The sequence below is a fragment of the Carcharhinus amblyrhynchos genome, chromosome 6 (assembly GCF_965287045.1).
Source record: "Carcharhinus amblyrhynchos chromosome 6, sCarAmb.v2.hapA, whole genome shotgun sequence".
Classification (NCBI taxonomy): Eukaryota; Metazoa; Chordata; class Chondrichthyes; order Carcharhiniformes; family Carcharhinidae; genus Carcharhinus; species Carcharhinus amblyrhynchos.
Genome location: NC_137329.1, coordinates 5,546,523 through 5,562,891, shown reverse-complemented (window position 1 = coordinate 5,562,891; position 16,369 = coordinate 5,546,523). Strand labels below are relative to the sequence as shown.

The 16,369-nt window shown below is 41.7% G+C and overlaps 1 protein-coding gene across 3 annotated transcripts in view; it reads right to left on the bottom strand.

Annotated features, from left to right (window-relative positions):
- The window catches only part of alkbh3 (alkB homolog 3, alpha-ketoglutarate dependent dioxygenase), a 73,604-nt gene that overhangs the window by 44,976 nt on the left and 12,259 nt on the right, over positions 1 to 16,369 (bottom strand). For all 3 annotated transcript variants that reach the window (XM_080189861.1, XM_080189860.1, XM_080189862.1), the window contains 2 exons: positions 6,046 to 6,080; positions 684 to 731 (listed from right to left, as the gene is read on the bottom strand). In XM_080189861.1, the coding sequence (XP_080045987.1) occupies positions 684 to 731; positions 6,046 to 6,080 (83 nt within the window). The remainder of the gene's footprint in view (positions 1 to 683; positions 732 to 6,045; positions 6,081 to 16,369) is intronic.

Below are 16,369 nucleotides of genomic sequence, written 5' to 3'. Positions count from 1 at the left end.
ACTACAAGATCAAGTTACATTTCTCCTGTTCAGGCAGTTGACCAAAGCATTATCACTGTAAAGTTCCAAAACATTAAACATCATAAAACAATAGAACCACAGTTCTGTATTTAAGTAGCCTTTTCTTTTAAATAAAAGTTTTATAAAAACATACACCCTCTTCTGTTTGGTAAAATAACTGAAGGATCAAAGGTCTGTTTCTTGAGTAAGGATTTAATAATATCCAATTGACCAACACTTAGCAAGAAAAATCCTATATTATGATGGCAGCTTCCATTTGAAAATCCAGGCTAACAAATGCCTATTTTCATAGCTCACTGGATCACCGCACTGCCCAAAGTGGTACTGAAGCATACAGTGTAAAGGAGTGAACATGAATGTGATGCCTCTGCATTAAACAATCACTGACTAGACTATCTTGTGAATGCTAATAAAGCATAAAGTGCCTGTGGGTTCCTGTGGAATTACATCTGCAGCTGAAGCAGCATCTTACCAGAGACACAGGGAAAACAAATCATTCGCTTAAATTTTAATTTTCATGGTTCAGCATTTAAATCATTAATTCCAGCTGCTCATTGTACAGAACTATCACTCACAATGAAAATGTACAAGGATAAGCAAATCTCTGAAATCTATGTAAACTTTTCACACATTGAACAGGAAGAGAAGTCTTAATTTCTTACCTGGAAACTCCTGTTGAGCTATTGCTGATTTCATAAAAACCTTCTTTGCTTAAAAACAAAAAAAATGTTTCAACATCAGAGGAGGAAATCTACATCACTGATTCAAGAAATCATAGAGTCCCTACAGGAGGCCATTCGGCCTATCGGATCTGCACTGGCTCGCCAACACAGCATCCCACGCAGGCCCTATTTCCATAGCACCACATATTTATTCTTCTAATCCAACTAATCTATACATCTTGGGATATTAAGGGGCAATTTAGCACGATCAATCCACATAACTTGCACATCTTTGGACAGTGGGAGGAAACCAGAGCACCCAGAGGAAACCCATGCAGACATGGTGAGAATCTGCGAACTCCACATAGTCACCCAAGGCTGGAACTGAACCTGGGTCCTGGCACTGTGAGGTAGCAATGCCACCCTTGCCACTGTGCTGCCCTAATGCAGAAAATAAACCAAAGGCATTGAGTACATAATTTGGAAACATCACCACTACTAATAATTTATCATCAGTTTTCATAGTTTAATTGAAATGGCTTTTAATATTTCCTTCTTTATTCTGCTCCTCATGCTATTCTATAGCTGGAAAAATTTGATGGTCCATCTTTGATGAGCAAATAACAATATTAAAGTCAGTACTTGCTACATATTTTAATGGTTGCATGATTACTTTAAAAACAATTAACATGATTTGATGGGGATGTCATTAAGGTGTTTCACAGGCTGCTGTTTAATTTCATTTTCTCTTCTGTGCAGAGAACATCTCTTTCAATGAACTCATGTGTTACTTTGAATCTATGTGCGCCAACCACGTAGTTTTATTTTCTCAAAAAAACCACAACCACTAACACAGTTAGGAATTTGTAGTGGTTTCACTTGAATCTATGCAGTTAACAGCATAATTTTGCAATACTTGTTTTGTCCTCCTATCTCTTCCTGCCTCAACGTTCCACTGAAGGATGTCTTCTTATGGGCAAGGAAGCAGAACAGTTAAAACTGCATGCTTTTCCATATCTGTTAGCAATACAATTCTGTCAGTTAAGTATTATAAGCACAAAGGAGTGAAACAATCCAAAGAAGGCTGTTTCACTGGTCTTAAATTAAAATTAATTGTACCCTTTTCTGAAAAAGATTACAGAAGGATATGGTAGCATTGGAGAGAGTGCAGAGGAGGTTTACCAGGATGCTGCTTGGTTTGGAGGGTAGGTCTTATGAGGAAAGCTGGGGCTTTTCTCTTTACAGCGGAGGAGGATGAGAGGCAACTTAATAGAGGTTTATAAGATGATGTGGGGGATAGATAAAGTGGACATGCAGATACTATTTCCTCAGGCGGATGTAGCTATTACTAGAGGGCATAACTATAAGGTTCATGGTGGGAAATAGAGGAGGGATTCCCGAGGTAGATTCTTTACCCAGCGAGTGGTTGGGGAATGCATTGCCTGCTGTGATAGTGGAGTTGGACACGTTAGGAACTTTCAAGCGGTTACTGGATAGGCACATGGAGCACTCCAGAATTATAGGGAGTTGGATAGCTTGATCTTGGGTTTGGACATAGCTCGGCACAACATCGAGGGCCAAGGGCCTGTACTGTGCTGTAATGTTCTATGTTCTAACTGGGATGGGGAAGTGGGATCATGACTTCATCCATGGGTGGGACGGTTAATTCTGAATTTTTAAAAATTGTTTGGGAACTGCATTACTCAAGAGGGCGAGAAACTTGAACTGCTGTGGAACCTCATTACCTGAGAGAAATTCAAATTGGAGTGGGAAGGGAGATTTACTAACTGGGAAGGAGGAGAGGGGATAAGGATCTGCATTAGTTAAGAGTGCTTCAATAATCTTAACTGCAGTTAGACTTGCAACTGCCAGTACCTGGATTGCAACACTAGCTTTAACTCAGTGATGGAACACTCATCTTTAAGTCAGTAAATTGTGAGTTCAAGCTCAGGTCCAGAGCTTCAGCAGATAATCTAAACTGACACTTCAGTACACTACGACTTGGTGCTGAATTTTGTTTCCTTGGACATGATACCGTTGCCAGCACTGGACTGGAAAAGGCACAGTAAGTAGTCTCACAACACCAGGTTACTATCCAACAGGTTTATCTGGCAGCACGAGCTTTTGGAGCGACACTCCTTTTAGGCTCGCTTTCAGGCACTTACTTGATGAAGCAGCAGCACTCCAAAAACTCGTACTGCCAATTAAACCTGTTGGACTTTAACCTGGTGTTGTGAGACTACTTGTTTCTTTGGGTAAATGGTCATTATTGTTTTGTAGCCAGGTAGTTGTACCTGACACTTGGTTTGCTATTTTCACCATGTTTTTCTGGGAGTACTCTGTTTTTCAGATGCAATGATCAGCAAAGTACAGAGAGAACAAAAGGCAACACAGCACAGAGAGCTTGTATGATTGCATGAGTGAACACATGACAAAACAACAGAGGAAAAGATTGATGCAGAACTGATCAAGACATAATTACCATGCAGCAAAGCTGTAGTCCAGGGACTAAAATGGACACTGACAAAAAAGTCTGGAAGTATCGTGAATTTTAAGGAGGATAGTGACAGACTGATTTGCATTTATTAAATCTAAGTTTCCTTCTCTGATGTTAATTGCCCAATTAAAGGCCTCAATTTATGGCGGGGTGGGACAATGATCCAAGGCTGTTTCTGCCACAGACTTTATCAGGGTGGAAGCGGGAAGGCAATCGGGTCCCACCTGTTAAAGTGTCATTGTACTAGCAAGTGCATGTTTTAACAATTGCATTTATTTCTTCAGAAGGAACTCTTCAGAAGTGCAGATAACGAAAATAGAACAAAATTTATTCCAATTTATAAATCAAGGAAAGGGTTTAATAAAGAAACATCATTACTTCAAACTTGGGGCTTCATCCTGGGCCACTCCAAGCTTTCATCAATTCTACATGGTTTCTTATTTATAGTGAATCAACTGGTCAGCTGACTATTACATCACTCTATAATTGGTCCCATGGTTTACTGGGTCAGCTGACCTTTACATTTTGTTCCCATTGGTCACATTACAGCCAATACAAAGTTGTCACCGGTTACAGTCTAATAACATGTTTTACATAATTGCCTTATTAAAGATAGAGTTATTGGCTCAATCTTCAAAAGAGTCTAACGGACACGTTGGAGCAGTTGCTCTGGGGAAGTTATAAGGAGTTTCTATCTCTGCCGAGCTGGACGCAGAATAAACTTGCTGAAGGTAAAAGACAAGCTACTGTATTATTCCTCCATCATATATGAATAGTTGAGATTAACACCACCCGCTGCCCAATTAAATGCTTCACCTCCACCAACTCATCACTGTGGAGAGCATTAAATGCCGCCTGAAATGTTTCCTTGTAGAATGAGGATTTGCAAAGTTTCAGACATTTCCTGGCTGTTTTTCTATTTAACAGCTGTACTCAAGCGATTACACGTCAGCCAAGTTAGTCACAAAAAATACAGCCATTATTCAGGAAATCTTTACTGAGTTAGAACATCGCAAACGTCCTGAAGAAATACATGCTGCCTATGTGAAACCTGAAATGATATAAACAGATGGAATAAAGCTCCTTTAATATAGCACCTTTCATATCATTACAAATGTGCCCTGAGGATTGAAATGAGTCCACCTAAAAAGGATTAACCTTGATGCATGAGATAATCTGGTTGTATGGGATATATCTATTTAAATTACAAAGTTTCCATGGAAACATAGAAGACTTGAAGGGAAAAACTAGTGTATCTTGGGAAAAAAATCACTGCTGTTGATCCATAAGTGGCAAAATTAACTTGGATTTTAGATGATATCATAAGTTACTGCGTTAGCAGTTTAAAACTGAAGTACGAGCCCTGGGTTTAGAATCACAGAAACCTCCAGTACAGAAAAAGGCCATCTGGCCCATCGAGTCTGCACCGACCACAATCCCACCCAGGCCCTAACCCCCATCCCTACATATTTACCCACTAATCCCTCTAACCTACGCATCTCAGGACACCAAGGGCAATTTCAGCATGGCCAACCAACCTAACCCGCACATCTTCGAACTATGGGAGGAAACCGGAGCAACTGGAGGAAACCCACACAGACACGAGAAGAATGTGCAAACTCCACACAGACAGTGACTCAAGCCGGGAATCAAACCCAGGTCCCTGGAGCTGTGAAACAGCAGTGCTAACCACTGTGCTACCGTGCTGCCCATCAGTACTTTTTTTTATTCATTCGTGGGACATGGGCATCGCCAGCTGGCTAGCATTTATTGCCCATCCCCAGTTGCCCTTCAGAACGTGATAGTGAGCTGCCTTCTTGAATCACTGCAATCCACGTGCTGTGGGTTGAGCCACAATGCCGTTAGGGAGGGAATTCCAGGATTTTGACCCAGCAACTGCGAAGGAACAGCAAAATATTTCCAAGTCAGGATGGTGAGTGGCTTGGAAGGCAACTTGCCAGATGGTGGTGTTCCCATTTATCTGCCGCCCTCATCCTTCTAGGTGGAAGTGGTTGTGGATTTGGAAGGTGCTGTCTAAGGATCTTTGGTGAATTCCTGCAGTGCATCTTGCAGATAGTACACATTGGTGCTACTGAGAGTTGGTGGTGGAGGGGTTGAATGTTTGTAGATGTGGTGCCAATCAAGCGGGCTACTCTGTCCTGAAGTTTCTTGAATGTTGCCGGAGCTGCACCCATCCAGGCAAGTGGGGAATATTCCACCGCACTCCTGACTTGTGCCTTGTAGATGGTGGATAGGCTTTGGGGAGTTAGGAGGTGAGTGATTTGCCGCAGTATTCCTAGCCTCTGACTTGTTCTTGTAGTCACTGTGTTAATGTGGTGAGTCCAGTTCAGTTTCTGGTCAATGGTAACCCCAAGAATGTTGATAGTGGGGAATTCAGTGATGGTTACACCACTGAATCTCAAGGGGTATGGTTAGTGTGTCTCTTATTGGTGATGGTCATTGCCTGGCATTTATGTAGTGCAAATGTTACTTGCCACTTGTCAGCCCAAGCCTGGATATTGTCCTGATCTTGTTGCATTCGAACATGGATTGGCTATTTTCTGTTCAAACTAGAATTTTGTACCTGTTATGTGTCTATTATTTCCCCATGAGAAATAAGTGGTGATGCCAATTCTAAGGCAAAGATTGAAGACTTAGCCTTTTGGGAAATGGATAGCATATTGCTGATACATCAGAACATGTGTTTTTTTAGGTCTTCTCATGAAGAGTTTGCATTCATCACTTTTACAGCATGAAAGTAAAATAATAACTTATATAATTCTGTATCAGCATAAGAAACATAACAGTGCAAAACTTTAAGTCTTTTTACCAAGAATGATAGGGAATAGCATTTCATGTACTTACTCAATGATCCTTTCTTCTGGAATTTTACACTGAATCTAATGAGGAAACAAGTTACAAAAGAGAATGAAGACACTGCATACTTGATTAAAGGGAAAAAAAATTAAGTAATTGAACTAATGTTGTGCTATCAGGAGAGACCTTTATTAGGAGGGCCATGCATCACACATCCTTTCCAGATATTGGAATTCACACTCATGCTATTTACTCCTCGTCTATAATTGTCTGGTAATGACAACAATCAGGAGATAAAATCCATTTTTGGGTGAGTAAAAAGAGGTGAGGAACTAGGTAGCCAATTGTCTTGAGGCGACACGAAACTATTCACAATCTCAATGTCATATCTGACCTTGACTTGAGGTTTCAACCACATTGTCACTCAGGCAGTCTATTTCCACTGCTGTAACAATGCCTTTGACAAGGTCCCTCATGATGGACTGGTGTAGAAGGTGAAGTCGCATGGGATCAGAGGTGAGCTGGCAAGGTGAATACAAAACTGGCTTGGTCAAAGAAGACAGAGGGTAGCAGTGGAAGGGTGCGTTTCTGAATAGAAAGCCGTGACAAATGGTGTTCCTCAGGGATCATTGCTGGGACCTTTGCTGTTTACAATATATAGAAATGATCTGGAGGAAAATGTAACCAGTAAGTTTGCGGACAACACAAACGTTGGTGGATTTGCAGACAGCGATGAGGACGATCAGAGGATACAGCAGGATATAGATCAGCTGGAGACCTGGGCAGAGAGATGGCAGATGGAGTTTAATCTGAATAATTGTGAGGAAATGCATTTTGGAAGGCCTAATAAGAATAGGAAATATATAGTAAATGGCAGAACGCTTAAGAGTATCGACAGACAAAGGGATCTGGGTGTACAGGTACACAGATCACTGAATGTGGCAACGCAAATGGAGAAGGTAGTCAAAAAGGCTGGGGTATTGAGTTTAAAAATTGGCAATTCATGTTGCAGCTTTATAGAACCTTAGTTAGGTTGTATTTGGAATATAGTGTTCAATTCTGGTCATCACACTACCAGAAAGATATGGAGGCTTTGGAGAGGCTACAGAAAAGATCTACCAGGATGTTGGCTGGTATGGAGGGCATTAGCTATGAAGAGAGGTTGGAGAAAGTTGGTTTGTTCTCATTGGAACAACGGAGGTTGAAGGGCGACCTAATAGAAGATTATGAGAGGCATGGACAGTGGATAGTCAGGAGCTTTTTCTCAGGGTGGAAGAGTCAATTATTAGGGGACACAGGTTTAAAGTGCGAGGGGCAAGGTTTAAAGGAGATACACGAGGCAGATTTTTTACACAGAGGGCGGTGGGTGCCTGGAACTCGTTGTCGGGGGAGATAGTGGAAGCAGATAAGATAGTGACTTTTAAGGGGCGTCTTGACAAATACATGAATAGAATGGGAATAGAGGGATGTGGTGCCCGGAATAGTAGGGAGTTTTAGTTAAGTCAGGCAGCATGGTTGGTGCAGGCTTGGAGGGCCGAAGGGCCTCTTCCTGTGCTGTAATTTTCTTTGTTCTCTTTTCTTTGTTCTGTCTCTGCCCCAACTCCTCTGCTGCTAAAACCCTTACCTCACAACTTCACTATTCTTCCACATTCCTGGCCAGCCTCCCTCTTTCTAACCTCCATAATCCTGAGGCGACCCAAAACTCTGTTGCCTGTATCCGTTCATCAAACCCACAGCGCTCACAGAACCCACGGAAGACTAAGGAAATTTGGCCTGACAGCTACAACGCTCACCACGTTTTACAGATGCACTATAGAAAGCATTCTTTCTGGTTGTATCACAGCTTGGTATGGCTCCTGCTCTGACCAAGACCACAAGGAACTACAAAAAGTTGTGAATGTAGCCCAATCCATCACGCAAACCAGCCTCCCATCCACTAACTCTGTCTACACTTGCTGCTGCCTCAGCAAAGCAGCCAGTAAATTAAGGACCCCATGCACCCCGGACATTCCCTTTTCCACCCTCTTCCGTCAGGAAAAAGGTACAGAAGTCTGAGGTTATGTACCAACCGACTCAAGAACAGCTTCTTCCTTACTGCTGTCAGACTTTTAAATTGACTTATCTTGCATTAAGTTGATCTTTCTCTACACCCTAGCTATGACTGTAACACTACATTCTGCACTCTCGTTTCCTTCTCTATGAACGGTATGCTTTGTGCGTATAGCACACAAGAAACAATACTTTTCACTATATTTTAATACATGTGATAATAATAAATCAAATTTACATCTAAATCATTGAGTTACACTGGCTCCTGGTTAAACAAAGCTTTGATTTTAAAATGATCACCTTTGATTTAAAATTCCTGGGAAGATTTGGCTCCTCCCTTTATCTGTAATGTCCTCCAGAGCTACAATCCTTTGAGATATATGCAGTCTTCCAATTCCAGCCTCTTGGCTGGCTCCAATATTATATACTTCATAATTTACTTTGTGATGTTTCTGTGAAGCATTTCAGGCTGTTTTACCATACACAAATACAAGCTGTTGGTATCTTCACCAATAATGTGAAATGGGCCCACAGTGAATCTGCAGTCATGGAATAATGCAAAAAACAATTGAGTAAATTTCTACTGTGTCACAATTCTGACGATTACTGCAGCCCTGTTTTATCCTTCATTTTCTTAACAGCAGATAAACCATTTATGAATGTTTAAAAAGATACAGAGAATTCAACATTCATAGACTAATTATTTATTTGACACAGTTTCTGTATAGTTTAGGCGTTAGCAATAATTTGTATTAATTTGGCATCTTTAATGTGGTCAAATGTAACTAACTCATCTAACTCTATCAGTATAATCTTCTATTCCCATCTCCGGGGCATGCTGAGGAAGCTTCCCCATAAATGCATCTATTCTATTTATCTCAACTCTCCCTGTGATAACGAGCTCCACATTCTTCCCATCTTCTATATAAAGAGGTTTCTTTGGAATTCCCCATTTATTTCCTTAGTGATTGTCTTGATTTTGTTTTGCTAGCCTTTGGCTTTGCTCTACCCCACAACAGGAATTCATCCCAAGGAGGAGGAAACACACTAAGGGAAGACGAGGCATCCATGGGCTGACAAGGGAAGTCAAGGACAGCATAAAAGCAAAAGAAAAAGCATACAAAGTGGCAAGAATTAGCGGGAAGCCAGAGGATTGGGAAGTCTTTAAAAGTGAGCAGAGGACAACTAAAAAAGCAAGAAGAGGGAAGAAGATAAATATGAGTGTAAGCTAGCTGCTAATATAAAAAAAGAGCTTTTTTCAATATATAAAAGGTAAGAGAGAGGTAAAAATAGCCCTAGGACTACTGGAAAATGAGGCTGCAAAAATAATAAAAGGAAACAAAGAAATAGCAGAGGAACTGAATAGTTACTTTGCATCAGTCTTCATGGTGGAAGACATCAGTGGGATGCCAGAACTCCTGGAGAATCGGGGGCACAGGTGAGTGTCGTGGCCATCACTAAGGAGAAGGTTCTGGGGAAATTGAAAGGTCTGAAAGTGGATAAGTCACCTGGACTGAATGGATTATATCCCAGGGTTTGAGAAGTGATAGCTGAGGAAATTGTGGAGGCACAATTGGGTGATCTTTCAGGACTCACTGGAGGCAGAGAGGGTCCCAGAGGATTGGAAAGTAGCTAAAGTAATACTGCTGTTTAAGAAGGGAGGGAGGTAGCAGACAGGAAGTTATAGGCTGGTTAGCCTGACTTCAGTCATTGGCAAGATTTTAGAGGCCATTATTAAAAATGAGATCGTAGAGTACTTAGAAGTGCATGATAAAATAGGACTGAGTGCACAGCTTCATCAAGGGGAGGTCATGACTGACAAATCTGTTAGAGTTCTTTGAGGAGGTAACAAGGAAGTTAGATAAAGGAGAACCAGTGAACGTGATTTATTTAGATTTCCAGAAGGCCTTTGGCAAGGTGCCGCATAGGAGACTGTTAAATAAGTTAAGAGCCCATAGTATTAAGGATAAGATCCTGGCATGGATAGAGGATTGGCTGACTGGCAGAAGGCAGAGAGTGGGGATAAAGGGGTCCTTTTTAGGATGGCGGCTTGTGACTAGTAGTGTGCCTCAGGAGATGGTGCTGGGACCACAACTTTTCACAATTTACATTAGCGATTTGGAAGAAGGAGCTGAAGGCAGTGTTGCCAAGTTTGCAAATAATACAAAGATATGTAGAGGAAGCAGAGGGGCTACAGAAGGACTTGGACAGACTAGGAAAGTGGGGAAAGAAGTGGCAAATGGAATACAATGTGGAAAAGTGTGAGGTTATGCATTCTGGAAGGAGGAATGGAGGCACAAACTATTTTTTAAATGGGAAAATGCTTAGGAAATCAGAAACACAAAGGGACTTGGGGGTCCTTGTTCAAGATTCTCTTAATGTGCAGGTTCAGTCGGCAGTTAGGAAGGCAAATGCAATGTTAGAATTCATGTCGAGAGAGCTAGAATACAAGGGCAGGGACGTACTTTTGAGGTTGTATAAGGCTCTGGTCAGACCCCATTTGGAGTACTGTGAGCAGTTTTGGGCCCCGTATCTAAGGAAAGATGTGCTGGCCTTGGAAAGGGTCCCCAGGAGATTCAAAACAATGATCCCTGGAATGAACGGCTTGTCGTATGAGGAATGGTTGAGGGATCTGGGTCTGTACTCATTGGAGTTTAGAAGGATGAAGGGGGGGGGATCTAATTGAAACTTACAGGATACTGTGAGGGCTGGATAGAGTGGATGTGGAGAGGATGTTTCCACTGGTAGGAAAATCTAGAACCAGAGAGGGCACAATCTCAGGCTAAAGGGACAATCCTTTGAAACAGAGATGAGGAGGAATTTCTTCAGCCTGAGAATAGTGAATCTGTGGAACTCCTTGCTGCAGAAAGCTGTGGAGGCCAAGTCATTGAGTGTCTTTAAGTCAGAGATAGATAGGTTCTTGATTAATAAGGGGACCAGGGGTTATGGGGAAAAGACAGGAGGATGGGGATGAGGAAATTATCAGCCATGATTGAATGGCAGAGCAGACTCGATGGGCTGGGTGGCCCAATTCTATATCTTATCATGTTATAGGAATCACCTTATCTGCTTTCCTCTATCAAAAGTCTTCCGATCGCTTTTAGGTAGCCCCTCAATATTCTCTTTTCAAGAGAAGAGAGACCTGTAATGTCTTAATTGTGGGAATTGTGGGCTTTAACAGAAAGAAAAGCTGTGGTTTGCACATGTAGATTCAAACTAACATACAACAGGTTTTATTGAAGAGTTGTTCTCTACTCAGAAGACAGTACAAAACTGAAAGTAAAAAAGCAACCTGAAACACCCTCATGACATCACCATCAAATCATGTCAGCTCTTAAAGCAACCTACAACCCTTTGAAATATATCACATAAGAAATAGGAGCAGAAGTAGGCCATCTAGCCCTTCGAGCCTGCCCCGCCATTCAATAAGATCATGGCTGATCTGTCGCTGCTCAGTTCCACTTTCCCGCTTTCTCCCCATAACCCTCAATCCCCTCTCTTATCAAAAACCCATCAACCCGCGTCTTAAAAATATTTAGCGAGGCAGCCTCCACCACTTCAACGGGCAGAGAATTCCAGAGATTCACCACCCTTTGAGTGAAGAAGTTCCTCCTCAACTCCGTTCTAAACCTCCCCCCTTTTATCTTGAGGCTGTGCCCCCTAGTCCTACTGTCTTTTTTGAGTGGGAAGAGTCTCTCCACCTCTATCCTATCCATCCCATTCATCATCTTATACGTCTCAATGAGATCTCCCCTCATTCTTCTAAACTCTAACGAGTACAAGCCCAGTTTATTCAGCCTCTCCTCATAGCTCAACCCCCTCAACTCCGGTATCAGCCTAGTAAACCTCCTCTGCACTCCCTCCAAGGCCAAAATATCCTTGCGCAAGTGCGGCGCCCAAAACTGCACACAGTACTCCAGCTGCGGCCTCACCAATGCCCTATACAGCTGCAGCAAGACCTCCCTACTTTTATATTCAATCCTCCTCGCTATGAAGGCCAGCATCCCATTCGCCTTCCTGACCACCTGCTGCACCTGCAAGCTGGGTTTTTGCGACTCATGCACAAGGACCCCGAGGTCCCTCTGCACCGTCGCCTGCTGCAGTTTTTCGCCCCGTAAGTAATAGTCCTTCCTACCATTCTTTCTACCAAAGTGGACCACCTCACACTTGCCAACATTAAATTCCATTTGCCACTTCCTGGCCCATTCGCCCAGCCTATCTAGATCCTTCTGCAGACTCTCCACACCCTCCGCACAATTTGCCGTTCCCCCAATCTTGGTGTCATCAGCAAATTTCAACACCCTACACTCGGTTCCCTCCTCCAGATCATCTATATAAATGGTAAAAAGCTGAGGCCCCAGCACCGACCCCTGGGGCACTCCACTAGTCACCATCCGCCAATCCGAATAGCACCCGTTGACCCCCACTCTCTGCCTCCTATTTGACAACCAATCCTCTATCCACGCTAACACCCTACCCCCAACTCCATGTCCCTCGACCTTCTGCAATAACCTCTTGTGAGGTACTTTGTCAAACATCATTACCCCTTTATTTCTGTGGTCATGACAGCAAATTACTGCGGTGTTATACATAGAATCAATAATACTCCAGACAGAACTAATCATCGCTCATCATTATACACAGTCAATAAGAAATTCGATCAGGACGATGTCCATTCCTCTTTAGCTATATACGACATCCTGGAATTTGGTTGTCCCACCACTGATGCACAATAACAGCAATGTGTACTCTCTACAAGATGCACCACAGCAGTTCACCAAGTTCAACAGCACCTGTCAAACCACAACATCATACTCCTGAAAGAACAAGGGCAGCCAGACACAGGGGAACACCAGCCCAGCATAACATTGTTGGAGGCATGAAAAGTGGTTTAAGGAATTTAGACAGTTACATGGATAAGATGGGTATAGAGAGATATGGGCCAAATGCGGGCAATTGGGATTAGCTTTGAGGTTTTAAAAAAGGGGTGGCATGGATAAGTTGGGCCAAAGGGTCAGTTTCCATGCTGTAAACCTCTATAACTCTATGAATCTTTATGACTCTTGGTGGTGCTAAATGTAAATTGGGAAGAAAATATGCTAATCCAAACATTACAAACATTGAAAAAGTGAAATTTACACTTTTCCTCCCAATTTACAGCATCTGTTGATATGGTTCCATAGGCACTGGCCAATACCGTATCAAGATTCACATGGGTTTTGACAGATTCTCACGCAATATCTACAGTGGCTAGCAGAGAACTGTGAGGAGTGGGAATTTTCCTCTCTCTAATTTCCCAGCATGGAGGCCAAACTGGCTCAGATCAGCGAATTCAACACAAATCTAAACGGCAAGCTTCTTGGTCTGTAAGGTTCAGCTTCGCACTGGAAAACCTTACTGAGCTATCAGAGCTTTACAGGAAGGAGAAAGAGATAAGTCAAACGTTGTTGGAGTGGAGCCTTTGGCAATATCTTCTCTGCTCAGTTCAAATCTATATTGCTGTGCAACTTGCTGGAAGCATGAACTGATCACAGTGCTGGGAGGGCAGTGATACATTTGAGATCTTAGTGAAAGATGCACCGACAGTATGTCATCACTTTAACCACTGAGATTAAGAATTGAGAAAGAAATGGAGAAATGATGGAAAGGATGGTGAATTAGAATCACTCGTTACAGGAAGAGAAAGTGGATTGAGAGAGACAGAAAAGGGACAGAAATTTAAAGTAAGAAAATATTTAAAGTTTTAAATTTTAAAAAATCCTTATGAAGAATTTATTACATGCAAGAATGAGATGCAACTGTTTCAATTATTCTCTTCTGAGCCAGAAATACTCACTAACATCATATTAACAATTACAATGTTAATCATGATCCCCAACTTTTGTGGCAGGTTTACAGGGCAATACACAAATTCATCAAATTCTTAAAAATAACATGGTAGCTAAAGCTGAAGTGCATTTGGGCATTTCAATGGTCTAAATTCACCAGTAAATTTTGGATATTCACAACTTTGGCAAATCTGTTTTTAATCAGCCATCAATCTTCCAGGTAGATTTGATCCTGTGGTTATGTAAGCTTTGGTTGTGTTTTCATAACCAGAAGTATGCCTAATTTTCAAAAAGGACAACCTGAATCTACACCTTCTGTTTCTTTAACTTTGCACAGTAAGAACTTTGAAAAATATGACAAGCTGTTTCTGATCCCGTAATTTGAAATAAGCAGCATAAGTACACACAATAAAGTAAGAAGTCAGCACTAAAAGATCTAAATGATCAGAATTTAAATTAAGTGGTTCTGAATTAATACTGTGTTTACATATCCAACTCCAACACTATCCTCACTGATTTTTTTTTTCCATTTTAGATTCCTTCCATTCTATACACTATTCCCTCATGGAGAAGACTGATCCCTTTTAAATTGACCAATTGTGCACTTGTTTACATGTCAAATTCTCAATTTTGGTCTGGTGGCAGGAGTGGAGCCAAATGGAGGCCAGGTGTTTCCTTACAGAGACGAAGGGTCTTAGCCACTGCGTCATCCCAAGCCACACACATTTTTTAACAAACTGGGAAAACAAATCTTAAATGTTGGGTGAACAAGAGTCTAGGGTGTGAAATGGCTTCATCACATGCCGAGCACAGCAATTTGGATTCAGATTTACAATTACAATTTCTTCACCTGTACCAACCAGGTGGGTCCCAGATCTTCCCAAACAAGGAGGAAAGAATTCGTAGGGTGAATTGCAAAAGAAATCAATTCCAAAATTAGCACCAGTAAAAGGTAATTTCTGCACTCTCCAAACAAAAGGAGACAAATTATCTGATGTTGATTCTGGGGATGGTGGGATTGGTGTATGAAGAGAGATTGACTGGGTTAGGACTGTTTTCGCTGGAGTTCAGATGAATGAGGGAGGATCTCATAGAGACTTGTAAAATTCTAACAGGACTAGACAGAGTAGATGCAGGGAGGATGTCCAGAACTAAGGTCACAGTTTGAGGATTCGGGATAGATCATTTCGGACGGAGATGGGGAGGCAGTTTTTTTACCCATAGGTGAGCCTGTGGCATTCATCACCACAGGATGCCAAACATTGCACGTATTCAATAGGTGGCTAGATATAACACTTGAGACGAATAGGATCAAAGATTATAGGGATGAAACTGGATTAGGCTACTGAGTTGGACTATCAGCCATGATCGTAATGAATGGCGGAGCAGGCTCAAAGGGCCAAATGGCCTTCTCCTGCTTTTATCTTCTATGTTTCTATCAGTGCTGCTGGTTATAATGCGTGCAGCATATTTAAACACTGGAGATCAAGATGTGGAATCATTCTGGGTAGAAATAAGAAATAGCAAAGGAAAAGAGTAATTACTCTGGTGAGAGTAATTAATAAGTCCCCAAACAGTAATTCTGCAGTGGGGCACAGTATAAACCAATAAATACTCAGGGCTTGTAAGAAAGATACAGCAATAATCATTGGTGATTTTAATATGCACATAAACTGGATTAATCAAATTGGCAAGGGTAGCCTCAAGGGAGAGTTCATTGAATGTATTAAAAATTGTTTCTTGGAGCAACATGTTGTGGAACCAACCAGAGAGCAGGCTACTCTGGGTTTGGTATTGTGCAAGAGCAGGGATTAATTAATGACCTCGTAGTTAAGAATCCTCTAGGAAAGAGTAATCATAGTATGATTGAATTCAAAATTCAGTTTGTGAGTGAGAATCTGGAGTCCAACACTCATTCTGGAGTTATACAGTGGTATGAGAACAGAATTGGCCATAGTGGCAGGAAGGCTAAAAGGTAGGACAATTGATGAGCAGTGGCAGTTGTTTAAAAAGATATTCAAATCCTCCCAACTAAAATATATTCCAGAGAGGAAGAAAGATTGTAAGGGAGAAAAAAATCTATGGCTAAGCGAGGAAATTAAAGACAACATAAGGACAAAAACTAAGGCAAACCATTCTGCAAAGGCTGGTGACAGGTTGGAAGATTGGGAAATTTTGTCAACGTTGGATTCTTGGAGGATCAGACCGGGAGTTAATAGTGTGGAACACAGAAATGGCAGTGATGCAAAATCAATATTTTGATGGAAAGGTAACTAATTATCTAAATGGAGAGAGACTTTGGGATGCATTGGTGCAGAGGGATCTGGGTGTCCTTGCGCATGAGTCGCAGAAAACTGGTATGCAGGAACCAAAGGTAATAAGGAAAGCAAATGAAATTTTGGTATTTATAGCCATAGGAATAGAGCACAAAAGTAAAGAAGTGTTCCTGCAACTATACAGCAGAGACTGCACCTGGACAACTGTGCACAGTTGAT